Source organism: Cervus elaphus, chromosome 18 (assembly GCF_910594005.1).
Source record: "Cervus elaphus chromosome 18, mCerEla1.1, whole genome shotgun sequence".
NCBI lineage: Eukaryota > Metazoa > Chordata > Mammalia > Artiodactyla > Cervidae > Cervus > Cervus elaphus.
Window position 1 is genome coordinate 105,697,811 of NC_057832.1, and position 18,941 is coordinate 105,716,751.

Below are 18,941 nucleotides of genomic sequence, written 5' to 3' on the forward strand. Positions count from 1 at the left end.
TCTTTGTCCTCTCCCTTTAACCACTCGACTAACTCTTATTCAACTGTTATTCTGTGTGAAGCCCTTCTGGAATTTTCCAGAGAGTGAGTTGGCTTGGCTTCTCTCCTCCTGTATGCAAGGGCATGTTGCTGACCACACTTCAAGGCAGATACTGTAGCTTGGCTTATCTGAAGTCTAGTACAACCCCCCTTTTTTCTGTGCTTTCCTCCCCTACAGACGCTGAGAAGAAACTGAATCCCCAGACTCCCTTAAAGCTGTAAGTGGCCGTCTGGCACAGAGCTGGCCTCTGCTGCGGACAGCTTTCTTTCTCCATAAAGCCCCAGGGACAAGAGAATCCTTAGTTGTCTTGAGACAGTAAGGACTAGGGAAGACAGGGGAGAAGAGAGTGTGAGTGCTAAGGACAAGGGCAGCCAGTCACTCAGCCTTGGACTGTCATACCTTCAGGTCACTTTTTCTTTGAGATATAAGTGACACAGAGCATGACACTAGGTGTACAATATGATGATTTGATACATGGATATACTGCAAAATGATTACCACAATAAGACTAGTCAACATCTATCACCACACAGAGTTACAAAGTCTTTTTTTCTTAGGATGAGAACTTATAAGATTTACTCTTAACAACTTTCAGATGTGAAATACAGTATTGTTAACTATAGGTACCATGCTGTATGTTACATCCCCAGGACTTATTTACCTGATAATTGTAAGCTTGTGCCTTTTGAACCCTCCCACCTCTGGCAACCATCAACATAACCTGTTCTCTGTATTTGTGAATTTTTAGATTCCACACGTAAGTAAGATCATATGGTATTTTTCTCTGACTTATGTCAGAGAAATGCCTTCAAGGTCCATGTTGTCACAAATGGAAAGGATATACTGTACAATACAGGGAATATAGCCAATATTTTATAATAATTATAAATGGAATATAACCTTTAAAAAATTGTGAATCACTGGATGAACCTAGAGATTATCCTATATAAAGCAAGTCAAAGACAAACATTATATGGTATCACTTACATGTGGAATCTGAAAAACAGTACAAATGAACTTATATATAAAACAAAAAGACTCACAGACACAGAAAACAAATATGTGGTTACCAAAGGGGAAGGGAGGGATACACTGTAACAGATGTACACTGCCATATATGAACAGGGGTTTATTGCATAGCACAGGGAACTATATTCAGTTAATAACCTATAAAGGAAAAGAATTTTTGTTTAAATCTCTGTAGCAGGAGTTTTGTTACAGTTGAACTCCACTTCTCTTAGAGGATTTGTCACAGTCTTTAATTATTTGCTAACTGTGCTGTACTGGCTGTGAAGTCACAGGTGGTGGTTTAGTCGCTAAGTCATGTTTTACTCAGACAATCGCGTGGACTGTAGCCTCTTAGGCTCCCCTGTCCATTGGATTCTCCAGGCAAGAATACTGGAGTGGGTTGCCATTTCCTTATCCAGGGGATCTTCTCAACCCAGGAATCGAACCCGGGGAAGTCACAGGACCAGGTGTTAAATCTTGCTTTGCTAACTTCAGGGCTGTGCACCCCGTCTGCCTCTCTAAACAGTGTGCTAAACAAGCAACAGGAAATGGCATGTATGAACGACAATACTTGCAAGGACTTCTAATTTATGTGGTGGGCTGTGTTGCTATTTTAACTTTTTAGTTTGAAAAAAATAAAAAACTGATTCTTATAACCTCAATTAACTCTTAAAGAGAAAAGTAGCCACCCCAACCTATTTACATAACAAAACCTAACAAATGAAGCCCCTCTCCACCCCAGGAGCAATAAGTCATTTTATGTTTCACTGTACTTCTCATTTGGAGACAGTGACTACAGTTCATTTTCAGGTGCATATATAATGGTCTTGGATTTGTTCTTATGTTACAGCTCTGGTGTCAAAGTGGTTGGGCTTGCATCCTCATTCTCCTCCTAACAAGCTGTGCGATCCTGGGAAAGCTTCCCAAACTTGGTGCCTCAGTTTCCCCACTCATAAAATGGGGGATTAAAAATCGTACCCACTTCATGGGATTACTGTGAAGATTAAATGAATCAATATACGTAAAGCACTTAAATGACATTTCTTAGGTATAAGTACTATTTTAACTAGGAGCTAATTCATTTACCTTCTCATCAACTCTATGTGGTAAGTACTAGCCCCATGTCTCAGAAGAGAACGCTCAGGCTGAGAGGATGAGGAATCTATTTAAAGCCACCAAGTTATTAAAGAGAACTGAGAGCCAAACTTGGAGGTGTGTCACATCACAGCACACACTTTATGTCACTGACAAACTAGCTAAAATAATGATGCACTCCAGTCTGGAAGAGCTAAACAGGTAAAAAAACAAAAAGCTTACAAAGGACATACCTGTGGATGAGATCTGTAAGGTGTATCAAAACAGTATAACAACTGGTTTCTACAGTATCTGGGGGGTACTTTTCTAGCTATATCAAGCCTGCTAGTTCTTTCCTCATGCAGTTTCTTAAAATAAGGCAATTCAGAAAAGGTATTGCTCAGTACTTTGTAGGTCACTAGTCCTAAAATTTTTTTGAAACTAAACTTGCCCATGTTACATAGAAAAGAACTTTGGGGGTTAAAGCAATAATCATAATATATGTGCTTTGAGAATACGCGCAACTGTTTAGATTTTACCAGGAGTGGAATAGTGAGTAATTTGAGTAAAACAATGTTTGTATCTACCACACATCTACTTGTTTAAGCTGAAAAGGGGTCGACTTCAAGCAGCAAAATCTGTACCACAGACACCTCTTTTGACAATGCTGGTATTTGAGAGGGATATTCAAATTTTATTATCAGCTGGCTGCTTAAGTTTTTTCATGTACAGCATAGAAAACACATTGGGCAAAATCTTCAACGTTATCAGGTTAAGATGGTTTTCTAATAAGAGCAGTTTTAGTACTTTTGTTCTCTACAGCAGTTGTACATAAGATGTTAATCATTTTACCTTTTTATAAAAGGAAGCGAAAGTGAAGTTGCTCAGCCGTGTCTGACTCTTTGCAACCCCATGGACTATAGCCCACCAGGCTCCCCTGTCCGTGGGATTCTCCAGGCAAGAATACTAGAGTGGGTTGCCATTTCCTTCTCCAGGGGATCTTCCCGACCCAGGGATAAAAGGAAGGCCATTGAGTAAATCTGTTTTTCACTCATTTATCCACACAATGAACAGAGTGGTCTGAATCAGCTGTGCATCAGAGTTGCACAAACATCAGTGGTTACATATTTCTCTTGAAAGGTTACAGGAGGTCCTAAGGAGGTAAATTCTGTGACACAGTGTAAAGCAGAGAAATAAAGGAAAACAAAAAAGCCAAGTTTATTGTGGACTTTTCTCTCTCAGATATAGCTTAGTATGCTAAATGTCTCTACCAACAAATGAATTTATAATAACAAGTATATTGTCAGTTTGATTCTATAAGAATAAAACAGTAATTATATTTTAAAAACTCATTAAATTTTATAAGATTTGTGGTTCTCTCATGCTAGGGTGCCTTTTCTCTTTATTTGTTTAAAAGAATTCTTATTTAATAGGAGGTTGAGTGGTCATTTTTAATAGCAGTATATAGCATCTAAGGGACAGAGTATAAACAAACACTAGAGTAATGAATGCTTATCTGTCTGAATTCTAAATGATAGGAAACTTAAATGTTTACTTTGATGTTAAGTATTTCCCTTTTCCCCACAATACCCTAGAGTGGATTATTTAGAAACAGTTTTCCTTAGAATTAACAAGGAGACATCTTAAAATCTTTTATTATCAAAAGAATTACATAAATTATAAAGAATTTTAGTAAGTATAAATATAGAAATCTGATATATATTAAATACTATACTAGATTAGAGGAAATGTGTAGCCTGATAGTGTATTAATGTTACAGGCAAACAATTACTTCTCACAGAGAACTGTTTCTTTAACCACACAGAAATTAGATGCTGCCAAATTATATGTAACTGTGAAAAATAAATGAATTTTAGACAACGAATCTATCAGCTATAACAGTTCAAGAGCACCATTTTGTGATTAACTCTCTTCTACATAATGTGTGCCTGCAACATTACTATTATTCAGGCATTTGAGATTTTAGTCAGATTTTTATACATCTTTTAAATATCTTTTATTCCAAAAGTTTCCTCTTAAGATTTTATTCAGGCAATAAAAAAAAAAAAAAAAAAGGAATCTTATTCAACTGTGAGATAATTACAATTTAAAATGACAGGTGCTTACATGGTCTATTTTTGCTTTCATAACATTAGGTCGAAGTCTGTCAGGTTTGGTCTTTTTAGTGACTATGGGGCAGCTGCCACTTCTGTTTTATACCCTCACTTGGGCTTCTTACTCCCTGAGACTACTCTATTCACCAGGATGCTTCTGGAGCCTGAATTTTTAATCTGTTTCATCTGTCTCCTTTCACCAGTTTTACCACTATTTCTCATGTACTCTGGATTTGGTGAGTACCAGGAGTTTTGTTTATTTAGTATTATTTAGTAGTTCTATAGTTTTAGCTTATATTTTTAAACATTCATGTTCATTTTATATTTCAATATTTGTTTTTATTCACACAGTAATTTCTTGCTTATTCCTTTTTACATCTCAGTCTTCTCCTTTGGGTTTAATTTTTAGTTCACTTGTTTGCTGCTCAAGGGTGCTGACCACTTCTGGGCTTTGAGCTGCCTTGGATTGACTCCTACTTGTAACAGTCCGGTCTTGCTTATGTTTGGGAACTCTTTCTTCTTCAACTTCATCTCACCTGCTTTCTGTCTCTCAAGGATAAGTTATTGTCTCATGAATCCCATCTTATGGTCTAAAGCAGATGTCGATTCATTTATTTTAAAATACCTCTTTTCTATCATCCGAGGATTAAAGGGGGATACCCTGGCATATGCTCAGACCTCAGTCTTGAAGTGAAAGTCTTACAAGTGTTGATCTCTACATTTTTTTTCAATCATGAGTGTAACAATAAAAAATCAGGCCAAATAGCTTTTACCTGCAGAAATATAATCATTTCTCCTAACTGTCCATGATGATAAGTCTGAAAAGGAACTCTCAAGGAGGAGAAAGAACATGTGTGGAGTCATATCTTGGAAAAAATTCTTGATTCCATCACTTTCTGTTAGACTTTAGGAAGTTGTTTAACTTCCTTTATGGTCACCTTATGTATTTGGAGATTACATAAACAAAGATTATATTTTCCATAGATGTTAGCTTCCTTTTTTGCTATATGGATAATAAAGAATTAAACATCTTAAATTCCTACTTGTGTCATAACTTCATCTTCCACTGCATTAAAATAAAAATTGTCCAGTAAATGGCATAGCTTGATTTTGTTTTTACCATTACTTGTGATCACACTGAGTTTTAAAATATTATTTTGGCTTTTCCCTTATGCTAATGATATACCAGTGGAATAATATAGTTGACTCTTCGTTTTTGTGGTTCCTCCACATTATTGTGGATTCAACCAACCATGCATCGTGCAGTAAATTCAGCATTTACTACTGAAAAAAATCTGCATGTATGTGTGCTGGTTCAATACAAACCTTTGTCGTTCAAGAATCAGTTGTATATTAGAGCTGTCAACAAATCTGGAAACTTCTAAACTATGTACTTTCAAATAAATTCATAGTAATTGATAAGGATTCTAATTTTGATAAAAAGCCGGACAAACAGATTACATAATATAAACTCTGACTGGACTTTAAATAAATGCACTGGAATAGCCTTATTTTAGTTAATTAAGGATTTTTGAAAGAGCACAATTTCCTCCTTTAAAAATTTTGTTAACTACTGGGTATCCATTAAGAAGCTTATACAAAAATAAAATCAACATAATTAATTTTGGAAAAACAACACTACATTGTATTACATTGCTTTAGAAAGGTAATATGTTGCTTTCAAAAAGATAAAAAGAAAATCTTTTTTTCATCTAAAATAACAGCTCTACATGGTTACAATTGGTCTGCCATCAATATAGCCACTGCTGAATGTCACTTATTTAGCTACAAAAATTAAGGCTTGGATATAATGAAAGGACAATATTACAGGCACAAATAAAATTTAAAAACTACTTTAAAGTCAGGAAACTCAACTTATAACCAATAATTCAGCCATATAGTGTATATATATATATATATATATATATATATAATATATATATATATAAATAAATAAAAAGACCCTTCTGGGATAACATATAATGGCTTATCATACATTCAAATCAAGCCAGCTTTTCAGGAACTTATTTAAGTAGAAGATTTACGGTCTTAATGACCTAAAGCATAGTGTTTTGGGAATAAGAAATATGGAATGATGGTTTGTGCTCTAACTATCTTAAGAATAATTACTTCTTGTTTTGTTTGTCCTAGGTGGAAAGAAAGGCTTATCAGAAAGAAATACAGTTCTGACCTACAGTTTGAGATCTGGCTACAAATAAAGAGCTGGCTTAGGGGTACCTTATTTGGTAAATGACCAGAGCCCTAAGCTAAAAAAGGATCCCATGGAGGTTTTTATTTTCAGAGAACAAAAACCCTTGGCTAGGTAGAAAAGGTCATGGAAAGAGGAAGAAAGGAGGAGTCATTCATTTCTTGTTTGTATTCTGACTTATTAATTTGTAATTGAGATATAACTGATAGTATAATACTAATGATAATTTAGGGTATACAACAAAATGATAAGTGTATGTATTGTGAAATGATTACCCCAATAAGTTTAAATAAAAATCACCTCACATAGTTTAAAATTTTTTTTTCCTCTGAGAATTTTTAAGCTCTAAGCAACTCTCAAATATAATACAGTATTGCTATTTCTTTTGGTCTACACTCAGAAGATATATTGAGGTGGGGGAATTAAGCTGACCCTGAGGAAGAGAGCTGAGAGATACACGCAGAGAAATCAGATGCTGGTCACGTGGCTTAAACCCACGGACAAGCTGTGCCTTGACCTAGAACTACGTGAGTCAACATGATCTCTTTTACTGCTTGAGCCTGTCTAAGCTTGGTTTAGTTATTTGCAATAAAGAGTCCTAACCAATAAAATATTACAATTAAATCTTCCATGAATTGTAAATTAATATTTGTAGCTTGCGACAACCAATTTTTAACACAATACAAAAATATTCCCCCAAGGCTGAAATTATCCATAGTTCTCAAAGGTTCTTTTTAATCTTTACATGGATGGGAAGACAGGAGAAAGATACAGTGGCTGGAAATCTTCATGACCACATCCTACCACAGATGCTGGATCTATTACAGTGGCAAAGAATAATGTGTTCCTTTATTTTGGGTTTTTATATCAGTATGGTATATAATATCTAAAAATTACCCCAAACTTCCCAAAAACCACCACCACACATTTCAAGAAATCCAGTATTTGTGCTGAAGGTATGGGTAAACCCCCCTAATTTTAAAGGACCTGAGTTAACTGCTTTCAGATAGCACCCTTGAAAAGTTGTCAATAAAGTGTTGGAACAAAAGTACTACTTTCTTTCCCAGTGTTCTCCAAATCCTACTGAAACTGAATCTATGAAGCATAAAATCCTCTTTAGTCTTAAACATAGTAAAAGCTACTATTTATTGACTATTATTATATGTCAGGTACTGTGCAAAATGCTTCAAATATATTTACTCATTTTATTTCTAATTTCTTTCTTCTTTTAGCAGGACTTATTTGAAAATTCCAAATTAAACATTATGGACACTTTCCAGAATATGGCCATGAAAAGATAATCTTGGGATTAATATGAGTGCCTCATTTTACGACGATTTCTTGTCTTCCAACATTTGTAGTTTCCATCTAATACAGCTAGAAAGGTTGCAACTGACTGGTTAATTTCTAAGGCTGGACTCTGACCTTCATTTGAGAGCTTGTAATCAAAGCCAAAACACTGGAAAACTCCAAATGTACCATGATCTCAATCACACCAAGAAACCAAATGACTGGTAGAGCCCTTACAGCAATCTGCCTCAATAATCTTGCTCAGAAAGATCACTACAGACAGAGAAGTTTACAAATTTCAAAGGCAAAGTTATTCAAAATGTGGTATGTGAATCTGGCACCAGTCTGCAAACTGTTACTAGCACAGGACAACATTTTTTGTGTTAAGTACAAAGTCTAGTTCAGCTAACTTTTTAAAAAAACTGCAAGATACTCTTGATGAAGGAGACTGTGTTGACTTATTTTCTAGCCCCGCCTCTTTACCCACCAAGAACTGCTAACAGCGTGTGAATCAGCTCTTTCGAGCAACACTGCTCTAGACTTCAATTTTGGCTGTTATCTCTAATTTTTCTGTTCCTGATACCACACAAAATGTAAGTAAATTAATAACCAATTACTTAGCTTGAACAGTTAAAAAACAATAGAAAAAGCAATAAAAATCAGCAATTGACCTCACCTTTGACAGAAGCAATTTCACGCAGGAAACATGACCTTCATAGACGGCAGACAGAAGAGGTGTGATATGATGTTTATCTGGAGCCTATGAAAGAATGAGATATAGATCACTTTATCCATTTTTCATTTTTTCCTTCTCTCTAGATCATTAGGGAATGCTTGTAAATAATTGAAAATCAATGTTCTGCCATTTTTAGCCTCTTATAGAGCTGACAGAGGTGTAGGCCCACAAGCAGTTTCTCCTTAGAAGTCAGCACAGTGAAACAGGGAGCAGGACTTTGACCCCAGCGCAGATCTGGACTCTGGCACTTAACTGTGTGACTAGTTACTTAATCTCTCCGAGCCTCAACTCCCCACTACTGAAGGCATGCCAGTGTGGAGAGGTAAGAGAGGCCCACAATTGGGTCAGGTGACACGGCAGTCCCTGCGATGTGAAAAGTTCATCTCACTTGCTGTTATGGTTAAACATTTTTCTGAAACTCTGAAATGCAGAAGCTACAAAAGGCAAGAATCAAGAGATAACTGCTGCCTAACCATTGTCCAAAAATCCACTTTTAGATTTTTCGTATGACTACAGGGCCTACCCTCCATTGGGTGATAGCCATTTGCCACCTACAGATGGTGATTAACTCTCAAACTGCTTTAGAACATGAAAAGGAAGCATGAACCATCTATCCACGCCTCTCACCCACCAGTTTTATCAGTTTAAAAAAATAAACTTGTTTTGCTTATTTAAAAAAAAAAATCACAATCATATATTTCTAAGCTACAGAAATTTGGCAAAATTTCAGACTATATTCTTACTTCACATGAGATTTCCACCAGCAACTATCTTATAAATCTACTGAAAACAACTACCCAAAAGCATACAACAGGAATTTTTTTCTAGAATGATAATGTTCTTTACATACATTAATATCTGCTCCTTTCAGCAGCAGAAATTCCAGGATTTCAAGCTGCCCACAATCTGCTGCATAATGAAGAGGCTTTCTTCCACCTTCTAGTGTCCGGTTGACATCTTCTCCCTTAGAAGCCAAATGAAAACAGTATTCGTAAGGATGGCAGACTGAATGAAGAAGGGAAATAAGGCATCTGCTATCTTTACTTTCTTAAATATACAAGGGTTTCATCAAAGAATTACATTTCCTGCAAAGTGAAACAAGCAACCAAGAACTTGAAATTAAATTCTGCACAATCGTTAGCACACAGTATGACCGCAATTCAAACCATTAGTCAAGCTGAAAACAAACAAACAAAAAATGCTAAATGTAATGAAATATATTACTGTGCTCTATTTCTTAAGTGAACAATGCAAAGAAACAGAATAAAACAACAGAATGGGAAAGCCTAGAGATCTCTTCAAGAAAATCAGAGATACCAAGAGAATATTTCATGCAAAGATGGGCACAGTAAAGGACAGAAATGATATGGACCTCATAGAAGCAGAAGATATTAGAGGTGGTAAGAATACACAGAAGAACTGTACAAAACAGATCTTCACAACCCAGATAATCACAAGGGTATGATCGCTTACTTACAGCCAGACATCCTGGAAGGTGAAGTCAAGTGGGCCTTAGGAAGTATCACTATGAATGAAACTAGTGGAGGTGATGGAATTCCAGTGGAGCTATTTCAAATCCTAAAAGAAGATGCTGTGAAAGTGCTGCACTCAATACGCCAGCAAATTTGGAAAACTCAGCAGTGGCCACAGGACTGGAAAAGGTCAGTTTTTATTCCAATCCCAAAGAAAGGCAATGCCAAAGAATGCTCAAATACCACACAATTGCACTCATCTCACATGCTAGTAAAGTAATGCTCAAAATTCTCCAAGTCGGGCTTCAACAGTACATGAACCATGAACTTCCAGGTGTTCAAGCTAGATTTACAAAAGCCAGAGGAACCAGAGATCAAATTGCCAACATCCACTGGATCATTGAAAAAGCAAGAGTTCCAGAAGAACATCTATTTCTGCTTTACTGACTATGCCAAAGCCTCTGACTGTGTGGATCACAATAAACTGTGGAAAATTCTGAAAGAGATGGGAATACCAGACCACCTGACTTGCCTCTTGAGAAATCTGTATGCAGGTCAAGAAGCAACAGTTATAACTGGACATGGAACAACAGACTGGTTCCAAATCGGGAAAGGAGTACGTCAAGGCTGTATACTGTCATCCTGCTTATTTAATTTGAGAGTACATCATGAGAAATGCTGGGTTGGCAGAAGCACAAGCTGGAATCAAGACTGCCAGGAGAAGCATCAATAACTTCAGATATGCAGACGACACCACCCTTGTGGCAGAAAGTGAAGAAGAACTAAAGAGCCTCCTAATGAAAGTGAAAAAGTTGGCTTAAAACTTAACATTCAGAAAACTAAGACCATGGCATCTGGTCCCATCCCTTCATGGCAAATAGATGGGGAAATAGTGACAGACTTTATTTTTTTGGGCTCCAAAATCACTGCAGATGGTGACTGCAGCCATGAAATTAAAAGATGCTTATTCCTTGGAAGAAAAGTTATGACCAACCTAGCTGCTGCTGCTAAGTGGCTTCAGTCGTGTCCGACTCTGTGCGACCCCATAGACGGCAGCCCATCAGGCTCCGCTGTCCCTGGGATTCTCCAGGCAAGAATACTGGAGTGGGTTGCCATTTCCTTCTCCAGACCAACCTAAACAGCATATTAAAAAGCAGAGACATTACTTTGCAACAAAGGTCTGTCTAGTCAAAGCTATGGTTATTCCAGCAGTCATGTATGGATGTGAGAGTTGGACTATAAAGCTGAGCACTGAAGAATTGATGTTTTTGAACTGTGGTGTTGGAGAAGACTCTTGAGAGTCCCTTGGACTGCAAGGACATCCAACCAGTCCATCCTAAAGGAAATCAGTCCTGAATATTCATTGGAAGGACTGTTGCTGAAGCTGAAACTCCAATACTATGGCCACCTGATGCAAAGAACTGACTCATTGAAAAAGACCCTGACGCTGGGAAAGATTAAGGCAGGAGGAGAAGGGGGCGACAGGGGATGAGATGGCTGGATGGCATCACCAACACGATGGACATGAGCTTGAGTGAACTCATGGACAAGGAAGCATGGAGTGCTGCAGGTCATGGGGTCGCAAAGAGTCGGACACAACTGAGCGACTGAACTGAACTAAACTGCTTCACTGACTACACTAAAGCCTTTGACTGTGTAGATCACAACAAACTGTGGAAAATTCTTCAAGAGACGGAAATATCAGACCACCTTACCTGCCTCCTGTGAAACCTGTACACAGGTCAAGGAGCAACAGTTAGAACAAACTGGTTCCAAATTGGGAACGGAGTACATCAAGGCTGTATATTGTCACCTTGTTTAACTTACATGCAGAGTATAATGCTGAGCTGGGTGAAGCACAAGCTGGAATAAAGATTGCCGGGAGAAATATCAATAATCTTAGATAGGCAGATGATACCACCCTTATGGCAGAAAGCAAAGAGTAAAGATTAAGGTGGGGAAACAATGGCAGTGACAGACTTTCTTTTCTTGGGCTCCAAAATCGCTGTCATCAGTGACTGCAACCACAAAATTAAAAGACACTTGCTCCTTGGAAGAAAATGATAAACCTAGACAGTGTATTAAAAAGCAGAGACATTACTTTGCTACAAAGTTCTGTATAGTTTTTCCAGTAGTCATGTAGGGATGTGAGAGCTGGATAATAATAAAGGCTGAGCGCCGAAGAATTGATGCCTTCAAACTGTGATGTTGGAGAAGACTCTTGAGAGTCCCTTGGACAGCAAGGAGATCCATCCAGTCAATCTTAAAAGAAATCAACCCTGAATATTCACAGGAAGGACTGTGATGCTGAAGGTGAAGCTACAATCCTTTGGCCACCTCATGCAAAGAGCCGACTCACTGGAAAAGACCCTGATGCTAGAAAAGACTGAAGGCAGGAGAAGGGGGTGACAGAGGATGAGATGGTTGGATGGCATCACCGACTCAAGGGACATGAGTCTGAACAAACTCTGGGAGATGGTGAAGGACAGGGAAGCCTGGCGTGCTGCAGTCCGTGGGGTCACAAAGTCCGAAACAAGTGAGCGACTGAACAACAACAGGGCTCCTTATACAGTAAATTGACACATTAGTAGAGAGAAGGTGTTTAACATACTTAATATCACTGGAGGCTGGGTGAGAGCTCCAATTCTACCACTGAGTTGGAGGACCTTAGACTACTTTCTAAATCTTTGTTTTCTTCCCATTTTTACTCCCATCTGTAAAATGGGACTAAAAATACACATCACTGGACTTTAGTGTATCATTAAATGAAATAATCCATGCAAAGTATCTAACACAGTACCAGACAAGGTAGTATGTTTAATAAAGGTTAAGTATTACTGCTGTGGATTGACTCATACTAATTCTAAAAGACTATCCAAAATTAGGTTAATGCAGGTTCAGAATAATGGCTGAAATATAAAGATATGACTTATGATACTTTATATTCAGAAACAAATTTAAAAGTAAGGCCAATCGGGAGTACCAGCTTAATCTTTATTCACAACTGCAGAAATGTGAGGCTTTGAGGAAAAGAAGTACTGCTTAAAATGACTTAGATAAAACTAGTTTTCCTTTCACTTCCTTTCCATTATTCATGTTAATATTAACTGGAGAGTATTAACTAGATAGGCCTTTTCAATGGAACAAAGAAATAACTTCAGTAAGGAGTCAGTAAGACAGCTTTGTCAAAAAGTTGTTTTCCTGAAGTAAAATATGTGATACCGTCCTTCTCACTTGGTATAAATGTGGAAAAGGCATATGAAAAGGAACAGTTGTGAGTTTAAACTCCCCTTTATCCCTGCAGACACTGCCTTTACAATTCTTATTTGAGTAGACAAAAATGACAATACTGGAAAGGCTTAGTGTGACTGACAGGAAAGAAAGCATCTTCTTCTGCAGGGCCTTCTGGAATTTATAGTACTAAATAACTATATTGGGAAAGTAGAAAGGTCTCAAATTAACCATCTTTGTCCTTCTACCATAAGAAAATACATGGGAAAAAGACATATGGAAATCTCTGTACCCTGCTGCAAACCTGAACATGTTCTAAAAGACAAAGTTTATTAAAAAAAAAAAAAAAATTAAATTCAAGGTAAGAAGAAATCAATGAAATGGAAAACAGAAAAATAACAGAAATCAAAAGCTATTTCTTTGAGATCAATATAATTGATAGATCTCTAGCTAGAATGATTAGGGGGAAAAAAAGGACAGAGAGTGCTAATACCAGATTTTATAGACTATCATGTTCCCACAAAGAAACTGCCAGGTCACAGATGGCTACACTGGCAAGTTTTACCAAACACTTAAGAAAAGATGGATAATAATAATAATTCTGCACACTCTTCCAAAATAATAGGAAGGGCCAAAATGTGTTCTTTGAGATCAATATACTCTGATTCTGAGACAAAGACATTACAAGTCAGGAACACCACAGGATAATGTCCCTCACGAACACAAACTCTAAACAATTTTAGCAAATTCAATCAAATAATGTATAAAAAGTACAAGAGGCCATGACTAAGTAGTATTTATCCCAGGAATACAAGGTTGGTTGAATATTTGAAGACAGTCCATATAACTCACCATTTTAACAAACTGAAAAAAAGAAAAACCGTATAATCATTTCAAAAAGCATCTGACAAAATCCAATGTCCTTTACTGATAAAAGCTCAGCAAACTAGGAAAAGAAGGACCTCTCTCTGGACTAATGAAGGGCCTCTACAGAGAAAGTACAATTAACATCATACTTAACTGGTGACAGACTGAATGAATGCTTTTCTTCTGAAACCAGGAATAAGACATCTTTTTTCTACCACCTGTTTCTACACTGTACTAGAGGTTCTGAACAGTGCAACTAGGGAACAAACAAACCTCATCCATTTTGAAAAGGAAGAAGTATAACTGTCTTTGTTTGCAGATGATGTGATAGCTATGTAGAGGAAAGTCCAATGGAATCTACCAAAAATGTACTAGAATAAGTAATTTTAGCAATGTTAAATAAAGAACAAAAGATCAATATACAGACTCAACTGCTTTATATAGCACCAGCAATTAATAATTGCAAGCCAAAACTAAAACCAGTATTATCTACAATAGCATACAAATTTATAAAACATCTGGTAATAAGTCTAACAAAAAAGACAATACCTATATACTTAAAATCACCAAACACTGTTGAGAGGAATTAAGAGAGGATCTAAATAAATAAACGGAGAGATAAGCACATTCATGGGTGGGGAGACTGACCATTGCAAAGATGTCAATTTTCCACAGATTGATATACAGATTCAACGCAATACCAATTAAAATTCTAGCAGGCTCTTAAAAAAAGAAACTGACAAACTGACCCTAAATTTCATGTGGAAAAACAATCTAGAACAGCCAAAACAACTTTGAAAAGAAAGAACAAACTGGAGAGCTAACAATATCTGATTTCAAAAATTATGAAAAACTGCAATAATCAAGAAAGCATGGTACTGGCATAAAGATATAAAATATAGAAACTAATATATACTAATAAAAAGCAGAATAGTAGTTACTTACTGGGGTATTATGGAAGGGAGGGACTACAAAGGGGCACTTGAGGGTGATGGAATCCACCAAATTCATTATCTTGATTGTGGTGATGGTTTCATGATTGTATACATGTCAAAACTTATCCAGTTGCACTCTTTAAATATCTGAAATTTTTTGCATTTAAATTATACTTCAAAAACATAGATTTTCCTAAATCAAGTCTCTGTGGCTCTATTCTTGATGCTAACTAAAATTCGATGTAGAAGAGGCACAGTAATGACTAATAGTACCTTCATGGGAGACTTAAAAAGCAAAAGCTACTTGGGATCAAGTTATTTCATTGTTAATGCTAAATGAAAAGCTCCCGACCTCTGTATTCTATAACTCAACAAACTAGACGGAAGAAAAGTTCTAAGGTGGAATAAGTGTGAATCAGTATGGCCTCTACTAGCTGGGCTTCAGATACCAAAGCAATTGTCTGCACTGCTGGGAGAAAAAAAAATCTTACTTGGTACCTCAACTTACAGCCCCATTATGCCGACCCCATTCCTTCCCACTGTCTTTTGCTCAGTTAATCCCTACTAATCCTTTAGAATGAAGCTTTACTCAAACTTCCTCTGAAAAGTCATCTTTGAGTAATATGACCTTCACAGGGGTACCCAAAGCAGCTTGTATATTTATTTCCCTGTGTCACATTCAACTCAGTCTGCCTCTATCTGTATCCTCTATGAATGCAGGTCACACATCATGTCACTATTAGTTACTTTGGCAGCTCCAATGCCTATATAGTTTCTGATACATAGTAAATTTTACGTAATAGAAGCTTTTATACTGAACAAATGTGAAATTGCTCAAGTGACAGACTTGGAAGTCATACACACCATCTTCTACTTCAAGCAACCACTGATAATGCATTAGTTATCCAGTAATAGCAGCAGTAACTTGAGACCAGTGCTATGTTTACGGATGGAGGGATCGGAATGACAATTTCACCAGCTCCCCAGCAGTTGGAGAGGTGTTAACTTCAGTAGTGGTGGTGAAATAGGGAAGGAAGGCAGTGCTCTATCTAGTTCCTTTTTCCTCACTCTCGGTTGGCATCGGTGATCAGAAGAGAGGACGTCAGATGCCTATTCTTCACCTTCATTCTAACTTCATGAGGCATTACCAGCTACAGAGAAAAATCTAACCCTAATTTTGTCTCCCAGATTCTGGGGACAGAAGTGAGAGATGCACAATTCCAACAGGTCCCTTAGCATTACATGGCAATCTTACCATGTTCCTGTTTATCTTGCTTTTCCACGTTGCACAGAGACTATTTTAAATCTCTTCCACTTTTTGTAAGCCTCCTCCTTCCTTTTTATTCTCTGCAGATAACCCTGTATTAATCTCCAAACAGAAAATGGTCTTCAGACATGAATTTCCTCCTGAACTTCTCTCTACACTTTCCTGCAACTGACAAATCCTTTCCTATCTAAAGACAATCCCTCACCTAAGTTTTGGGTATCATCCTTTTTTGTTGTCTTAAAAAAACTCGTTTCTTTGTTATCCCTTTTCTTGCCTGTGTTTTCAACCTCTCCTGCTCTACTGGCTCCCTTTCATCAGAATATGCCACTCACAACTCTTCATTAAAAAAGCAACAGCAACATAAAAGTCTATCCTTAGGCCTGACATCCACCTTTTAGTTACTATTCTTTCTCCTCCCTTTCATAGCTAAACTTGCCAAACCAATTGTGAATATCTGCTATCTCCAGCTTCTCACTTCCTGTTCTAATCTGACTTCCACCCTCATTATTATACTATAGCCATTTTTGCTGACGTCAAAGACCTCCATGTTGTGAAATGCAAAGGTTATCTCTTAGCCCTCACCTTAACTGATGTCCCAACGTGACAAAGCGGATCGATCACTTCTCCCCTTTTAAAGCACCCTGTCTTCCCCTGACTTTAGGGACACCACATTATCGTAGTTTTCCTTCTGCTCTCTGACTACTTCTTTGTTGTTTCCTCTTCTGATTTGTCCACTTCTAGGAGATGTTTAAAACTAATTTTTGAGATCTTGGTTATGAATTCAGGTTATCATATATAATTCAGTTGATAAAAACTGGTTAGCTTTATAGTCCAGTAATAGTATACACCTTGATTACTTCTTCGGTGATAGTTTTTATGTTTTTAAAGACATCATGCAGTAACATCATGCAATAGTATCATATCATGTGTCACAGAGTTGGACAGCAACAAATTCTCACCATGATCTATGTGTAAACAACCAGGCAGGTGACAAATAACTGCATACAGCTTCTATTTACCACACACAGTTCAGGTAAAGCAGGCTGGCAAATCTAACTTCTCAACACATCCAGGCCTGTCTAGCTTCACTTTTCCCTTTTTAGCAAGAATAATTTATCCAGTATCATTTTACTCTCCTTTCTGTCATTGCAACGTGAAGCCTGTTGGTTGTTAAATATACAACAGATTTTGGTTACATTAAAATTATACTTTTTACTGTATTTTTCTTGTACCAAGAAATCTGTTTTGAAGCTATTTTAATTTGTTTTAAAATATATATATTCTACTTGACAATCAGTGAAGAGACTTTCAAAAAGCTTACAAATTCTTTTGTGTGTATACATTTTCTAGGTAAAGAGCCCAGGTCACTTTTCATCAGATTCTCAAAGGGTACACCATGATCCCTTAGAAGTCAGGAAGCCCTTCCTTGAACTTTCCTACTTTATGACGGGAAGCAGTATTACACAGTGGAAAGACCACGGGACAGAAACCCTCAGTGCTGTTACCTCTGCTACTGCCCGCAATGAGGAAGTTAAGAAGCTTGGAAGACCTTAGTCTCCTCACTGAAAACTCTGCAGCCGGAGCAGATGATCTCTTAAGTCTACAACTGTTCCCCCCTTGTATTTGAGACCAGGGAGAATAGGTGTTTCTATACTTCTGGCCATGAAAACAAAGTAGTAGCTTAAGAGACTGGAAGCGGAAAATGGCTGCTACATAGGAACATTTAACTTTCCACACAAACTGGATCCAACATGAAGGTTTAATACAACAACATGAATGATGTAAAAAATACATCTACATTTCAAAGTAAAAAACTTTTTTTTTCAAACCTAATTCTTAGAGTTGTTTTGCTAACAAAAGTAGGCAATGGTTTTTAAAAAAAATGCAATATGGTATTTGAAAAAGACACATTACTTGCAATCAATTTAATTCAACAAACATTTACTGAGCCTACTATAAGTTAGGCACTGTGCTACTTGCTTGGGATAAAATAGGAAGGCCGAGCCCTGATTAAAAGAATTTGCTTTTTGGGAAGCTAGCATGCAAATAAATGAATGCCATTTAGTTAAGTACCACAAAATACAGAGGAACCTTAATGAAATGAATGTTCAACAACTTTATTTGTTGGCAATTCATCTTTTACTGCCATTTAACTTTTCATGTATTTATATCTTGTATTGTTAATTCAATGTCCTTAGGGGTCAGACACCACATCTTAATATTTTTTCATTTGCACCATAATTCTAAACATGGTTCTTTTAAACCTTTAATAAAAATTTGTTTTGATTGCTAATTATAACAGCATATTCTAAAATGCTAAATTAAGGAGTAACAGTATTCAACAACGTGTCTACTGATTTGGAGAGTGCGGATGTATGCATAAGTGTATGTAAGAGAGTGGCACCTGGAGAAATTAAATAATATATTATGCTGTATGGAATTTTCATAGACCAACAGGAAATCCAGGTACTCATTTGGAAAGCACCCACAGATACATTGTTGCTGTGAACTGAACTGAAAGTCACTCAGTTGTGTCCGACTCTTGACCACCCCATGGACTATAGTCCATGGAATTCTCCAGGCAAGAATACTGGAGTGGGTAGCCTTTCCCTTCTCCAGGGGATCTTCCTAACCCGGGGATCGAACCCAGGTCTCCTGCATTGCAGGCAAATTCTTTACCGTCTGAGCCACCAGGGAAG

The 18,941-nt window shown here is 37.1% G+C and overlaps 1 protein-coding gene across 1 annotated transcript in view; it reads right to left on the reverse strand.

The window, feature by feature from the left end:
* MTPN (myotrophin) overlaps nt 1-18,941 on the reverse strand; it is a 71,075-nt gene that overhangs the window by 14,943 nt on the left and 37,191 nt on the right. The window contains exons 2-3 of the mRNA XM_043871939.1: nt 9,321-9,434; nt 8,411-8,494 (exon numbers count right to left, since the gene is read on the reverse strand). Coding sequence (XP_043727874.1) covers nt 8,411-8,494; nt 9,321-9,434 — 198 coding nt within the window. The remainder of the gene's footprint in view (nt 1-8,410; nt 8,495-9,320; nt 9,435-18,941) is intronic.